Below are 16,245 nucleotides of genomic sequence, written 5' to 3' on the forward strand. Positions count from 1 at the left end.
ACGTTATAGGCTCTGCCTCGAAGTTTACTTGCAGTGAAGAATTCCATGTTTTAATAAGCTGCCAAGTGCAAAAGTCCTTCTAATTTGTATTTTGGTCTGGTGACAATTCTGAGTTAACACTCCCTTGTTTACTAACCAGTGGAAACAATCTTTCATTATTTACCTTCCCAAAAATTTTCCATAATTTTGAAATCTCTGTAAGGCCTCTTTCATCTTCACTGTCCTGATGAAGAAGCCCCAATTTTAAGCCTTTCATCATAACTATCTCTCTAGTTAGTCTTCATTGTAAATTTTCCAGTGCGCTACTGTCCTTCACATAATGAACTTAAGTGCACATGCTACACCATTGTGGTCCAATCACTGTCTTGTAGAAGTAACAGCAATAGTCTGGCTTTTCAATTGTCATTTAAAAATGAACATTGTGCAGTGGGGTATTGATGTTCAACTCTTGGGGACTTTTCTGTGACTCTTTGCTTAAAAGTTCATTTAATTGCAATTGAGGTGGTTAGTGCATGGAACTAGTTTGAATCTGTGTGTTGCAAAAAATGTTCCAGTTACATGGAGGGACCCTTACCCTCAGCTAGATCACTGATCATATAAATCCTATTTTTTGCAGGAACTACCTCTTCAGGCTAAAACTGGAGGATCTGACATTAATCCAGGTGTGTGAAACCTGTTGGTTTTTGCTTGAGCAGGAGTAACGTTTGACGTGAAGCAAACATTTTTGACAATTAACTGAGTCGATATATAAGAGTTTCAAAGAAAAACGTGTCGACTCTCCTGCTTCTGATCTGAAAGTAGGTTTCCATACCGAAGACAATTCCAGTAATTTCCTACAGCAGGATGAAAGGCTTAAACGTGATTTAAAGGCACCAGTGAGAATTTTTCATCTTATTACTGGGACTATATTGGACACCCTAAAGAGATCAGGGACTGGATTTGCCTTCCGGGGCCCTGATCAGGCCGGGACCCTGGAGGAGATTTTCGGTGAAGCGAACTCCCTGGCAACCGTGTCCAATTCAGGATGGGTTCTGTAGCCAGGAGGGCCAATGAGAGCATCCAAGGCTGTGGGCAGCTGCTAATCACACCAAGAGCAATGTCTGCTGTCAATGTAGGTGGGAGGTGCCCCCTGAAGACTAAAAATAAAATGTGGCCACAATTGCCAGTCAATCCTTGTGGAGAGGGGTTATTAAAGGAGGCCTCACTAGCCCCTGTGGGAGGTATCTGCAGACTGCATCTCAGCAGGGGGCCTGTGGCAGTATGTGATTAGTGCCCTTAATAGGCACTTTAATTGGCCTTAATGATTACCCATCGCTGGCAGGCAGGTGCCACTCAACCCCCCCCCCCCCCCCACCGAGCAATCTCAGTGAAAATAGGCTGGAGACAGGAACATGCCGAAAGACCGGCACACCAGCTGGTAGCGTGAAATTATTGGCACACCCACCCCGAACCCATCATCTTCGCAGAATGAAAATCCAGTCACAGATGTCTATTTGCTTTTTTTTGAGTGATCGCAATTGCATTTAGTTTTATAAAAATTTTACATGTGCAGTTCCTGGCCGAAGTAGCAAAGCCTTAAAATCTTTAAATGAATTGGCATTCCATTTCATTACACCTGCATTTTGACTTAAACCAGTAGTGCTGAAACGAAAAGGTTTATTGTTGTTAATGGCAATGCTGTGAATGCAGTTGCCCATTAGATGGCAGCATTTTTTCCACCTTCATTCCTTAGATGTGGATCTAAAGCTAAATTGAAATCAAACAAAAATTACAACACACCAAATTTACTACAAATTTCTTAATTATATCAATTGTTATATTGACACAAAGATTAAAAAAAAGAAAAAAATATAAATTTCAATTCCTGTGCCTGACTACTGAACCAGAATGATACACAACATGGAAAATACTTTTTAGGATTAGTTATTACAGGCCAAGGATTAAACCTGGGACTTTCCTAGTCTGTTTGACTCAATACCACAATACATATTCACTGAGGGCCATACTGCTGTTTCCTAATGATCAAGGGAAGCAAGACATTCAAATTATCATATGGGGTTTGTTTGATAGAGTTTGTGTTTTATAATCCTATATCTACATGTTCTGTTTCTTTTTGTTCACATAAATCAGTATTTGACAAGCTGCAGTAGTTTATCCACAGGTAACGTGCTGTATATTACATACAAACTCATTTACTTTCAGTCAACCTTACAACTGTGGAAATCTTCAAAGCCAGTCCTGAATTGAGTTAGGAGCAGAAAAATGAAAATTGACAATTCTGAGAAATTCACTTGCTATTAAAGGGAGGATACCGAGAAGGATTTCTGTCCACCTCTGTATCTCAGTCTCTATATTCCAGACTTTGTACCTGGTCTATGAAGCAATCTACAATCAGACTTTGTTGCACCATTCATTCCCTGAGGGCAAGTGGAATATGTGTTTTACATCCATTTCGGTAGTTCATGTTTATATGTTTTTTTAAATTCATTCACGGGATGTGGGCTTCGCTGGCCGGGCCAGCATTTATTGCCCATCACTAGTTGCCCTTGAGAAAGCGGTGGTGAGCTGTCTTCTTGAATCGCTGCAGTCCATGTTGTGTAGGTACACCACAGTGCTGTTAGGAAGGGGGTTCCAGGATTTTGACCCAGTGACAGTGAAGGAACGGCGATATATTTCCAAGTCGGGGTGGTGAGTGACTTGGAGGGGAACTTCCAGGTGGTGGTGTTCCCATCTATCTGCTGCCCTTGTCCTTCTAGATGGTAGTGGTCTTGTGTTTGGAAGGTGCTGTCGAAGGAGCCTTGGTGAATTCCTGCAGTGCATCTTGTAGGTGGTACACACTGCTGCCACTGTGCATCGGTGTTGTAAGGATTGAATGTTTGTGGATGTGCTGCCAATTAAGTGGGCAGCTTTGTCTTGGATAGTATCAAAGCTTCTTGAGTGTTATGGGAGCTGCACTTACCCAGGCAAGTGGGGAGTATTCCATCACACTCCTGACTTGTGCCTCGTTGATAGTGGACAGGCTTTGGGGAGTCAGGAGGTGAGTTACTTGTCACATGATTCCTAGCCTCTCACCTGCTTTAGTAGCCACAGTATTTATATGGCTAGCCCAGTTCAGTTTCTGGTCAATGGTAACCCCCAGGATGTTGATAGTGGGGGATTCAGTGATTGTAATGCCATTGAACATCAAGGTTATGCATTCTCTCTTGTTGGAGATGGTCATTGCCTGACACTTGTGTGGCTTGAGTGTTACTTACCAGTTGTCAGTTCAAGCCTGGATATTGTCCAGATCTTGCTGCATTTGGATATGGACTGCTTCAGTATCTGAGGAGTCGCGAATAGCGCTGAACACTGTGCAATCATCAGTGAACATCCCCACTTCTAACCTTATGATGGAAGGAAGGTCATTGATGAAGTGACTGAAGATAGTTGGGCCTAGGACACTATCCTGAGGAACTCCTGCAGTGATGTCCTGGAGCTGAGGTGACCGACCTCCAACAACCACAACCACCTTCCTTTGTGCTCGGTATGACTCCTACCAGTGGAGAGTATCCCCCGTGATTCCCATTGACTCCAGTTTTGTTAGGGCTTCTTGATGCCACACTTGGTCAAATGCTGCCATGATGTCAAGGGCAGTCATTCTCGCCTCACCTCGGCAGTTCAGCTATTTTGTCCATGTTTGAACCAAGGCTATAATGAGGTCAGGAGCTGACTGGCCCTGGCAGAACCCAAACTGGGCATCAGTGAGTAGGCTTTTCCTAAGCAAGTGCCATTTGATAGCACTGTTGATGATCCCTTCCATTACTTTACTGATGATGGAGAGTAGACTGATGGGGTGGTAATTGGCCAGGTTGGATTTGTCCTGCTTTTTGTGTACAGGACGTAGCTGGGCAATTTTACACATAGACAGGTAGATGCCAGTGTTGTAGCTGCACTGGAACAGCTTGGCTAGAGGCGTAGCAAGTTCTGGAGCACAAGTCTTCAGTACTATTGCTGGAATATTGTCAGGCAGTATCCAGTGCCTTCAGCCGTTTCTTGATATCACGTGGAGTGAATCGAATTGGCTAAAGACTGGCATCTGTGATATTGGGGACCTCCGAGGAGGCCAAGATGGATCATCCACTCGGCACTTCTGACTGAAGATTGTTGCGAATGCTTCAGCCTTATCTTTTGCACTGATGTGCTGGGCTCCTCCATCATTGAGGATGGGGATATTTGTGGAACCATCTCCTCCAGTGAGTTGTTTAATTGTACACCACCATTCAGGACTGAATGTGGCAGGACTGCAGAGCTTAGATCTGATCCGTTGGTTGTGGGATCGCTTAATTCTGTCTATCACTTGCTGCTTATGCTATTGGCATGCAAGCAGTCCTGTTTTTTCATAGCTTCACCAGGTTGACGCCTATTTTTTAGGTCTGCCTGGTGCTGCTCCTGGCATGCCCTCCTGCACTCTTCATTGAACCAGGGTTGATCCCCTGGCTTGATGGTAATGGTGCAGCGGGGTGTATGGCAGGCCATGAGTTTACATATTGTGTTTGAGTACAATTCTGCTGCTGCTGATGGCCCACAGCACCTCATGGATGCCCAGTCTTGATTGCTAGGTCTGTTCAAAATCTGTTCCATTTAGCATGGTGGTAGTGCCACACAACACGATGGTGGGTATCCTCAATGTGAAGGCAGGACTTCGTCCCCACAATGACTGTGCAGTGGTCACTCCTACCGATGCTGTCGTGGACAGATGCGTCTGCAGTAGGCAGGTTGGTGAGGATGAGGTCGTATGTTTGTCCCTCTTGTTGGTTCCCTCACCACTTGCTGCAAACCCAGTCTAGCAGCTATGTCCGTTAGGACTCGGCCAGGTCAGTCATTAGTGGTGCTACCGAGCCACTCTTGGTGATAGACATTGAAGTCTCGCACTCCGAGTACATTCTGTGTCCTTGCTACCGCAGTGCTTCCTCCAAGTGACGTTCAACATGGAGGAGCACTGATTCATCAGCTGAGGGACGATGGTACGTGGTAATCAGCAGGAGGTTTCCTTGCCCATGTTTGACCTGATCCCATGAGACTTCGTGGGGTCCGGAGTCGATGTTGAGTGGATTCTCAGGGCAACTCCCTCCTGACTGTATACCACTGTGCCGCCTCCTCTGCAGGGTCTGTCCTGCCGGTGGGACAGGACATACCCAGGGATGGTGATGGTGAGTCTGGGACATTATCTGTAAGGTATGATTCCATGAGGATGACTATGTCAGGCTGTTGCTTGACTAGTCTCTGAGACAGCTCTCACCAATTTTGGCACTAGCCCCCAGATGTTAGTAAGGAGGACTTTGCAGGGTCGACAGGGCTGAGTTTGCCGTTGTCGTTTCCGGTGCCTAGATCGATGCCAGGTGGTCCATCTGGTTTCATTCCTTTTTTTTTGTGTCTTTGTAGCAGTTTGTTACAACTGAGTGGCTTGCTCGGCCATTTCAGAGGGCTTTTAAGAGTCAAACATATTACAGTGGGTCTGGAGTTGCATGTAGGTCAGACCAGGTAAGGATGACAGATTTCCTTCCCTAAAGGGCATTAGAGAACCAGATGTGTTTTTACAACAATCGACAATGGTTTCATGGTCATCATTGGCCTATTAATTCCAGATTTTTATTGAATTCAAATTCCACCACCTGCCTTGGCAGGATTTGAAGCCAGGTCCCCAGAGCATTACCCTGGGTCCCTGGATCACTAGTCCAGTGACAATACCACTACTCTGTCATATTTGCAGATACATCATTTCTTGAGGCAATGAAAAATTCAAATTGATTTGGGTTCTTATTTATACCTGAGCAGAAAAAGCCATGTGACCTATTTGGCCTGTGTTTGAAGTTAAATGAAAACATAATATACTCTTGTAGAAAAGCAAAATACTGAGGATGCTGGAAATCTGAAATAAAAACAGAAAATGCTGTAAACGCTCAGCAGGCCAGGCAGCATCTGTGAAGAAAAAAGCAGAATGAACTTTTCAGGTCAATGACCTTGCATGAGAACTGGGGAAAGTTGGAGATGTAATAGGTATTAAACAAATGGATGGGGGGAGGTTGGGAGGATATTATACTCTTGCTGATTATATCATTGCTCACTTTGCCATTGAGCTATCTAGCAACCTCCTGAAATTGCTGCCTGTCTACCTGTATAGTCTATTCCACAGTTTAATCACCTGCTGTATGAAACTGTTAATTCAAATGCCTGTTCACCTTCCCTCTTCTGAGTATCAATCAGTGCCCTGGTTACAAAATTTATGGTTTAGCTCCCTTAGTATCTTGAACATGTCATTAAACAGTCTCAAATTCATGTTTTATTCAGTGTAAACATTCTAATTTTTCTTAGTTTATTCTCATAACTTGGGACTGAACCTCCATAACAGTCTAATTACCCTTCTCCATACCTTTATGAAGCAATGATATTCGTATTGTCAACTAACCAAAACTATAACCAAATGGGAATGGATGAAGCTTATTATAAGCATGTGGGATTTATGCTCTGCCCCTTTCATTATACACCCTATCACTTTAGTTTACCCTGATCTACTTGCATGTTCTGTTGGTGATTTCAGTGAGCTCTTCACGGTGCCCCTAAATCTCTCTCTTGCAAGTGTCTGTTACCATTTGCTGTATGTTGTACTTAGGTCTAGGACATAGTGCAGAATAACTATCACCTTGTATTTGTCTACGTTAGACACCTGACACTGCTTAGCTCAAATAATTTAGTTAGAAGGAAAGCCTGGAGAGACTGAGATTCTTCAGGTGATGACTGAGGGTGGACCTTATCCAAGATTCAACAGAGTAAATGGCTTAGCTCAGCTAAGTCTGGAATACTACTTCAAAGCAAACCAAAATACTAGGATTTAGGCTAAAACTGGTGAAACCAAATTTTAAAACAAGTGCTAGGAAGAATTTCTTTAAGCAGGGTGATCAACTTTAATAAAAGGAAAATACTGCAGATGCTGGAGATCTGAAATAAAAACAGAACAGCAGGTCTGGCAGCATCTGTGGAGAGAGAAACAGAGTTAACGTTTCGAGTCGGTATGGTGTGTCCATAGTGAGCTCTGAAGAAGAGTCACAGTGATCAACTTGAGCTTTGCAGACATGTTAATGGAGACAAAAAACCTGGACTCATTCAAGATATGAATAGATGGGAGAATATAAATGCTCTCTCTCGTTTGTATGTGTCTCGTGTGATCTTTTGATCTTGTGATATAAAACAGCAACTTGTATTTAAATAGCACCTTTAATGTAATAAAGCAACCCAAGACACTTCACAGGAGCATTTTAACAAATGATACCCAACTATATAAGGAGATAATAGGCCAGATGACCAAAATCTTGGTCAAGGAAGTATGTTTTAAGGAGTGTCTTAAAGAGGAAAGCGAGGTAGAGAGGTGGAGAGAGGGAATTCCAGAGCTTGGGACCAAAGGTAACTGTCTGAGAGTGAAGTGGAGGCAGTTCAAATGAAGCTTTCAAAGGGAATTGGATCATTATCTGTAAAGGAAAAAAACTGCAAGGCTACGGGGAAAAGGCAGGGGAGTAGCACTAGGTGAATTGCTCCTTCAGAGGGCCAGCACAGGGATGATGGGATGACTGGCCTCCTGTGCTGTAACCATTTTATGATTCTATAAATGATAAATATTCTAGAATTCCTATGATGGAAGATAGGCCAGAGAGCTAAACTAAAGTTTTTTTAAAATCAGCATCAGATCACTTTTTTCAGTTCAACACATGCAACTGAGAGAGCGCTGAGATTAGAAAGAGGCTGCCATTTCACATCCACTGTTTACTAATGTCCTCAAAGCATTCCTGAGGGGTCAGACATTCCCTTTGACTCATGGGAGCCCCTGGCCTGTGACCAACCAAAATGGAGGAAGTTCATTTGGGACTGCAGTGAATACATCGAAGACTTTGTCAGGAACGCTCAGAGGTTAAGTTGAGGCATTGGAGAGAGCACATAATCCTCCGAACAACTCATGTGCCCAACCCTTTAGACACCAACTGCCCTACATGTGGCAAGAATCTGCAGATAGGTTCTGAAATGGCTGATAAGTCCAGTGCACTATCAAACTGGAGTGGAAGCAAGTCATCTTCGAACCTCAGGGACTGCCTAAGAAGAAGAATTCATAACTGTGCCTACCAATATTGTTCTCGTATTTGATATGGTATTTTCCTACTGTTTCCCCTTCTTCCTATCTGTGCTTTTTCCACTGTTTTTATAATTACCTCTCTTAAATTCGTTCTTTTACACCTATCCATTTACTTCTTCAGCTTTTGTCACTAAATCATTATTTATTGATTACTCTTAGCTTGTGTCTGTCTACAGTCTTAATGGTGTTCTGCATTGTGACCTAAGGTCCTTCACCAGTATTTTAATATGAAGGTAATTGTAAGAATCGTGCATCTTATTATGGCCAGCTTAAGACAATGATGAACTGGTGGCTAAAGGAAAAGGGAAGAAAATCAACTGATAACATTTGGATTGAAGAAGAACCTTTATTAGCATAGCAGAGGCTCATTTTACATGTTAGGAATGATAATTGGGTTTTAGATGCATATCAATCCCAGTTTTTACATCTTTAATAACTTTAAAACTGCTCAATACTAAATCATTGAACAAGGTTTGATTGCAACAATTTTCAAGAATATTTGTTGCATAGGAATCAAAGCAGCTGGTGCGGATGTGTGGTAAGGGTGCATATCAGAGACAAGTGTAGTATATATTTTCTCCAGTTTCCAGGCAGGCTCATACAATCGGCATAGTTTTTCCTGGTTGGAGTCCAAGATTAAGGGGCATATTGGGCAGGCAACAATTACAGCCATAAAGGATAAGATATTGGCTCGTATGTTCTTGAGTGAGCTACACAATGCCATGCATGCCTACAGCCAATATTGGCTTTGTAGGCAGATTTACTAATGTTTTGTTGCGCAGTTTGATCCAAATCATCACTTCCTGTGAGTCAGTGCCATTGTTGGTGTGCAGAAAAATAAGGTGTTTGGAGTTGATTCAATCATTTTGTACCATTTTAAGCTGAGAATTATGAAAAAGCAGCTTAGATGAGGCTCTTTTACTGATAAATGTACATTAGCAGCTGTCAGCCCAGCTGCTAGCTGCAATATTTAGGGCAGAATCAGTAGTGGTAGCGGGAGGGAAAAAGGTCGTTTTACCCACCGACCACAGTGACGCTTTTCATGCCATATCGTCCCCTTTCTGGCACGTCCCGTCTCATTACTAATGTATTCCTGGGAAGCACACTGAGTTGCTGGCGGGATGCCCTTTGATCCATCTGCCCGCCATCACCTCAGGCCTTCAGTAAACCGGACGCCATATTTAAAGGAGGCCTCTGCACTGAGCTGGCACTCTTCAAGGGATAGAAAGCTGCTGGGAACTGATGGCTGCCCCCAAATTTAGCGACACCCCTCTTGTGTCCAGAAGGAATCTTTTAAAAAATGATAAATCAGTATTGCTGTTTTATATTCGTCCAACTTCCTTTGAAAAAAAAGCCTGCCAAACTGTTGGATTGTATAATTTCATTTGCTTCCTAATTTAAAGTGGATTGTGGGGATAGAACTCCAGGGAGTACGGTGTTGTGTTGTAGTTCACTCGGAGTCTGAGTTACTGTGGCACATGCACTTTTACATGCATGTTGTATGGCTGTGGATAATGATGGTAGAGACTCCAACTTTCTTTCCATCACATGGCTGACCGGGAATCTCTCCCTCTCTTATCAACTGCCATTGGGGTATGTTGGAAGGATTTTGCAGGCTGATGCTCATCCTGCTTGGCTACATTATGAGCATACCTTTCTTGGCTATTGAGTCCTGGGGTAGGACTCAAAACAGGAGCTTCTAGCTCAGAGGTAGGTACACCACCCTGTGTGCCTCAAGACCTCCTCCAGTTAGAAAACTTCTGTTTTAAACTACTCCTGCAAAAAATTAAATTCTGAAATCCTTTCCTCAAGGCCATTCATAAGATGCTTCTGCATAGAGGAGCCATCTAAGTTCCAAGTGGCCCTCTTCATTTTAATGTGCTCCAACTTGAGACCAGCCTGGGAGCCAGTCCTCAGCTGCCTCACCCAGGGAGAGTACACCACAAGCAACGTGTCACACATATCCAGCTAATGACATGGTTTTTAGGGACGTGGTTACTTCATTCAGTCAGTAATGGAGAGAGATATGTGAAATTTAATTCAATCCTTGGTGACCGTTTTGCATTCAGTTAACATTTGAGGCCTGTGCTGCATAAAATACTGCAAGTGATTATAATTGTGAAGGGGAGGTGATGGCGTAGAGGCATTGTTGGATTTCAGGTGTAGTAAAATCAAACATAGGAGTGATTTGGGGGCAATTTCTGACACTTGCAAATGATAGTATATCTTATTTAAGTGGAATAAACAACAGCTATAAATGTGTAGTTTATGCAGTATTTAATTATACGCTTATAATTAGTTTGGTCTGTGTCACGATTGTAAGTCTTGTATATGGGTGAACTGAAATGCAAACCATGTCACTTCAGGCAGTATGTTTGGAGAGATGAACAATGAAATACAAACCATCTAAGTACCACAGAGTGAACAGATGGTACATTTAATTGGTTTCCATTTATTTTTTTCTTACCAGTAACTTTTAACATTAACAAGTCATGAAAATACAGCAAGTAACACAGGCTGGAATTTTATGGCCCTGCCACGGTGGGAGGGGCCATAAAATGTGACTAGCCATTCTAAACTCTGTTAACTTTGGCGGGGCTGTAAAATCCCGCTGCTGTAAAATTCCACCCATAGTTGCTGTTGTGCTGTTATAATGACATAAAGACACCAATCACTCATAAGGGGATTGTATAAACACATTGTAAGTCCATTTATTTAGACTAAGCACATAAGGACATATATACATGTATAGAATGCTTGGAAACATCAGCAGCAGAGCTGTTTGCGCTGCATTCTGTTCACAGGCGAAAGTGAAACTAAGACTGAATCACATGACACTCTTCCCCTCTAGTGATGGCATGCTGCTCTCCCTTAAAGACATATTACAACATCCCCCTTTCATGGCCGGTTGCCTCATACCTTCTGTGGGATCCTGGATGTGAACATGTTTCAACTCTAAACTTGACAACTCTGTACCTGCATTTTTATTGCGCACATTGGTCACCTTCTCTTGCAGTTTTAAAAGTTGCTCTATAGTCTCTGAGAGAGTAGAATGGGTAAGAGTAGGTAGATTGGTATGCACTGGTCTGCCAAACATGAGCTCTGCCAGTGATGGAATACTTCCACCTAAAGGTGTCACTCTCCGATGTAACATTGCAATGACCTTGCTTGGTCTGTCTACGTTTGAGAATTAGGGGTTTCACCATGTGATTCATTTGTTCAGCTAGGCTGTTAGATCTAAGGTAATGAGGAGAAGAAGTAGTGCGATCGACATTCCACTTCTCACATATATCCTGAAATGGCTTACCAATAAATTGCAGACCGTTATCCATAATGATCTCTCCAGGCGCACCAAATAAACTGAAAATAGCACTTGGAGTGTGCGCAACAGTTGTGCTTGGGGTATTGTGCAATAGTTGAATAATGGGGTACTTGGTAAAGTAGTCAACGATGATGATGAAGTCAGTGTCGTGGACATGAAAGAGCTCAGATGCAATTTTGGACCAAAGATGGGTAGGAACTTCATGTGGAGTTAGTGGTTCTTTGTGCTGACTTGGCATATGCTCTTGATATGCATTGCATGACGATGACTTCAATGTCATTGTTCATATCCAGCCAATAGACTGTCTCTTTTGCGAGCCTTCTCATCCATTCTGTGCCCATGTCTGAATGATGAGATTATTGAAGAATATCAAGTTGCAAGGATTCCATTATGCTGACCTGCCTGCCGTAAAAATGACTCCCCGGGAGATGCCTACCTCATCCTGATAAAGCCAAAATTGTCTCTTGGGTTCGTGGATATGCTGAATTGAAAGAGGCCATCCTTCTATGATGGTTTTCCACAGCTTTTATAATGTGGAATCTTCCACCATTTCTTTTTGCAGCTGCCTACTTTTACATTGCATAAGATGTACCAGATCAATTGCCGGACTTGCATTCTCCCGTAAGTGTGATGTTGCAGCTCCCTTGAAACTGTCAATTTTGTTGAAACATTCTGGATATTTTGATGCTAGGTCATGAACTAAGATGATAAGCGTAGTTTTTGAGGTTGATCTGCCTTATGATGTCTGACTAATTCCATGGATTGTCACTAGTGTGCGGTCACGGCATCCTGGTAGGCCTACAATCACTGGTCCTTTAGTCTCCACAATGTAGTACATCTGTGACACCCAGGAGGATTGATTGCACTTGTATTCCAGGACTATGGATCGTGAACATGGAATTAGTGAACTGTTGTACCCTGAAAGTTTCACAAGGGCAGGCTTCATTATGGCCTTCCGTGTCTATGGATACATGTCTTTTAAAATTTGCAGGGTTATTATGTTGGCAGTTGCCCCTGCGTCGATCCTGGCCAATAACGAATAGTTGCCAACTTAGTTAGGACAGATAATTTGAATCTTGGCAAACAGCTCGGATGGTGTGACGGTACTTATGTTCTCCTCAAGATTGACAGCGTGAAACTTGTGTTCACCGCTCTTTGTCTCATTGTGCACATCATTGTCACGTTTTGGCTTGTCAATCACTTCATGTATATGTTTCTGACAGGATACTGGATGATCATTTTTTTTGTTTGAACATACCTGCTGTGTTTGGTCTGTTTGGATCAGTGCACGGTTCTTTGTAGCTGCATCAGCCTTTGCTCCAGGGCACTCATGCTGCCTAAGACCCTTTCTACTACATGCCTTGCAGAATTGATGGAAAATTGGGCATTTCCTTGGTGCATGCGGAAGGCCATGCCTTCCATATGACTAGGTGTAGGTATTCTACTAAGTGTGTCAACAGCTGGGGTGGTACTTAGGACCTGTAAGCTTTGTCGACCTGTGAGGATTGCTTCTTACTTATGTTGATCCTTGAGTAGCTCTTTGATGCTATATGTTTTGGGCTTGTCTAGCAGATCTTTCTAGCACGCTTCCATAGGAGTGGATGCAATCATCAACTCAACAGTTCTGTCTGCTAGCTCTGCATTTGAAAAATCACAGTACGTACCCTTTTTTCTGCATCTGCTGACAAAGTGGTCTATGGATTCTGTAGGTTGTTATTGAAATAACATGCACTCTAGTTGATGAATACAGAAGTTTAACTTGATTCAGAACCTGTCTTCCAATGTAGTCCATATCTTTAGGGATCCTTTAGCTCTTCTGCTCTTAATCCTGATGTGTTCTGTGTATACCTTCATCCCCAATTGCTAGCTGAATTATTATGGTTTTCTTCTCTGCTTCAGACACACCTGAATCAAGAAACCATTGCTCAGTAAGCTGTTTAAACATTTTGAACTCAGATAGTAGGTCAGCTGCATCCCAATTCAAACTGGGGAGCTTTGTGGACATTTTGACAATATTCCTTTGATGATCTTTATTGTTTTATTCAATTTATTGTTCAGCAACTCCTGAAGCCACCCATTTATAATCACAACCTCGTCTGGGCGATTTTTATGAAGGCTTTGTTTGTTTGTTTTATGTTTGACCTCCCTTGCTCGCTATCAATCCAGTCCACACCCTGGTCAATAGCCTTTCCTGGCTGATCTAACTTGATGCTGATCCTCTCGATGCGCTGTCCCACTCACGACGAGGAATTCGTCTGCTTACTAGTTCTTTACTTGAGCACCATCTCCGTACTGAGTCTTCAAAGCTTTTCTGTGCAGTCACCATGCTGAGACTTCAACATTCTCTGATGCTGTGCACTTGCTGCAATCTGACCAAAACATTGAGGGTTGTCTCATGCCATGTAGCATGATCTAAAGCTCTTCACCATGTCATTCCTGTACTTAATCTTGCTGCCATGCTGTTTGACCACCTCCAAACACCATGAAGAGGATTTTCCCCTCGGCAGGCTCGGGAGCAGCCACAAAATGGTCTGGTCAATTAACAGCCAGCTAGCATGAAATGTGTGCAGAGAACCTCAGTGCTGCTGGGGTTGGGGTGGAAAGAGTGTGAGCACTGAAATGTGCAGAGGTGCGCTCAGTGAAAGCTCCCTGAAGGCACAGAGTTGCCTCAGGGAGCTGAAGATTTTTAGCATGAGAAATAAAGATCTTTTATAAAAAAAAAGGAAAATATATCCCCATACGTGACTCTGTCACATGAACAGGGACATGTGAAATATGAGTTTTAAAATTTTTTATTGTTTTCTTTAGTCACTGTTTGAAACCTCATCCTGCCACGGATGAGGTTTCTCAAAAAATGGAAAGGCCGGCTAGCCGATTCACCCGCCTGCCAACCATATCGTTGGACGGACAGTGAAAAATTGAACTTAATTAATTGGTTAAGGGGCTTAATAGCCCTCTTAATTGGTAGCTGCTGACTCTTGCGTGCACCCGCCAAACATAATGTCATGCGAATTCGCGTTGACTTCAGGACACTCGCCCGACATCATCGCGTGCTGTTTCATGCTCGTGCATGTTGAGCTGAAAATCCTGCCCCATGTTGTGTTGTTGCAATGATATAAAGGCACCAATCACTCATAAGGGATTTACATTGGTTTATTGATTTAAACAAGGCACATAAGAACATATATACATGGATAAAAACCTTGAAGACATAAGCAGCAGAGCTGTGTGCGCTGTGTTCTGCTCACAGGCAAAAGTGTAACTGAGACTGGATCATGTGACACACTTTCCCTCTAGTGATGACATGCTGCTATCCCTTAGAGGCATATTACAACAGTTACATGCTGAATTTTTGGCATCTTGACCAAAAAAGCAACATGGTTACGAAGAGGACAAGACTGTCTGTCTGTCTGTCTGTCTGTCTGTCTACACCAAGCTTTACATTCCCAGAAAGATGTAGGGACCTTGAAGTTACGTGATCAGTTTCAATATCTGAAATACTGCTGTATTTTTGTGATGTTGCATAGTTGGAACTGAATTGTCGGCATGTTATTGAAAGCCAATTCTTGATGCCAATTACATTCAATGTACTCAGTAATTCAAACAGCTGCTGGGTTGACAGGGTAGCTACTTCCAGCACTTACTGGAGTGCTGCCATTTCAATTTGTACAGCACACACTGTGCCACAGGCCTCATTCAGTGGCGCCTAGTTCTCAGTTTTTAAGATGCTGTGTACAGTAGCTGCAGTAAATTTGTCTTATCAGATTGGGACCAAAAACCAGTCCAGAAAGCTAATGAGTTCACACTGTTTCTGTTAAACAAAAGCCTTAGAGTGGACATACTCTTAATCAACTCAGTAAATACATTCATAGAAATGGTTTTGTGGTTGGGATTTTTATTTGTAAATTTCACTGTACCATTTCAAACAAATATTTTGATACTTCTGCAAAAGGTGAGAAATGTAACGTGTTTTTGCTCTTACAGTATAATGATTCTTTTAGTGACAACCTGCAAATGAGTGGTGAACTGCCTTGCACTAACACCTTAAAGGAAATATATAAAAAATACAATTATCCATCTTTGAACTTCTCCAAGTTGAGTTTTCCTCTCCTCTCCTGAAGGATACTGACTTGCTGGGATACAGGTCGCTGGGGCATCTGGCTGCCTCCACCACTTCAGACAGGTGGCGTTTCATCTGTAGATCTAGGCGGGAGTTTTCCCAAATTTGCATTAAGTGTGGGTAGAACGGCATGTTGCCCGCTGACGGTGATGGTGGGTTTTCACGCCGTATCATCCCGAGCCTGCCTCATCATTTACACAGGAAATACAGAAGCCTGCTGTTTCCATGGTGGGGCAGGCTCCTCATTTGCCCACCTGCCATCACCCCACCATTGCATCACGCCGGGTGCCATGTTTAAAGTCCGCGGAGCACCGAGACAGGGTTAAGAAAATTAAGGAAGATTAGTTGCACAGTCTGGGCATGGGTGTTAATCACTTGTACATAATGTTCACTATTGTCAATAAACTCCTAAGAATGTCTCCCTGCCTATGGCTCCTTATTCTGATGAGCAGTGTTCCTGTCACTCAGACGTGAAACATTTCTGCACAAGATAAAGGCAGGTGTCTCAGTCCAGGGCCTCTTCCCTGTTCTTTGTGCAGCCTTCAGACCAAAGTGATGGTCCAGCCTCAGACTCCCTTGACACATTACTGATGCCTGCACCTCAGCAGTGCTGGTCATTGCTGCCAGAATGTAATGGGCAGGCAC

The 16,245-nt window shown here is 43.0% G+C and overlaps 1 protein-coding gene across 1 annotated transcript in view; it reads left to right on the forward strand.

Annotated features, from left to right (window-relative positions):
* sema5a (sema domain, seven thrombospondin repeats (type 1 and type 1-like), transmembrane domain (TM) and short cytoplasmic domain, (semaphorin) 5A) overlaps positions 1-16,245 on the forward strand; it is a 244,463-nt gene that overhangs the window by 99,716 nt on the left and 128,502 nt on the right. The window contains exon 4 of the mRNA XM_041184817.1: positions 617-662. Coding sequence (XP_041040751.1) covers positions 617-662 — 46 coding nt within the window. The remainder of the gene's footprint in view (positions 1-616; positions 663-16,245) is intronic.

This window comes from Carcharodon carcharias, chromosome 3, assembly GCF_017639515.1.
Source record: "Carcharodon carcharias isolate sCarCar2 chromosome 3, sCarCar2.pri, whole genome shotgun sequence".
Taxonomy (NCBI): Eukaryota; Metazoa; Chordata; class Chondrichthyes; order Lamniformes; family Lamnidae; genus Carcharodon; species Carcharodon carcharias.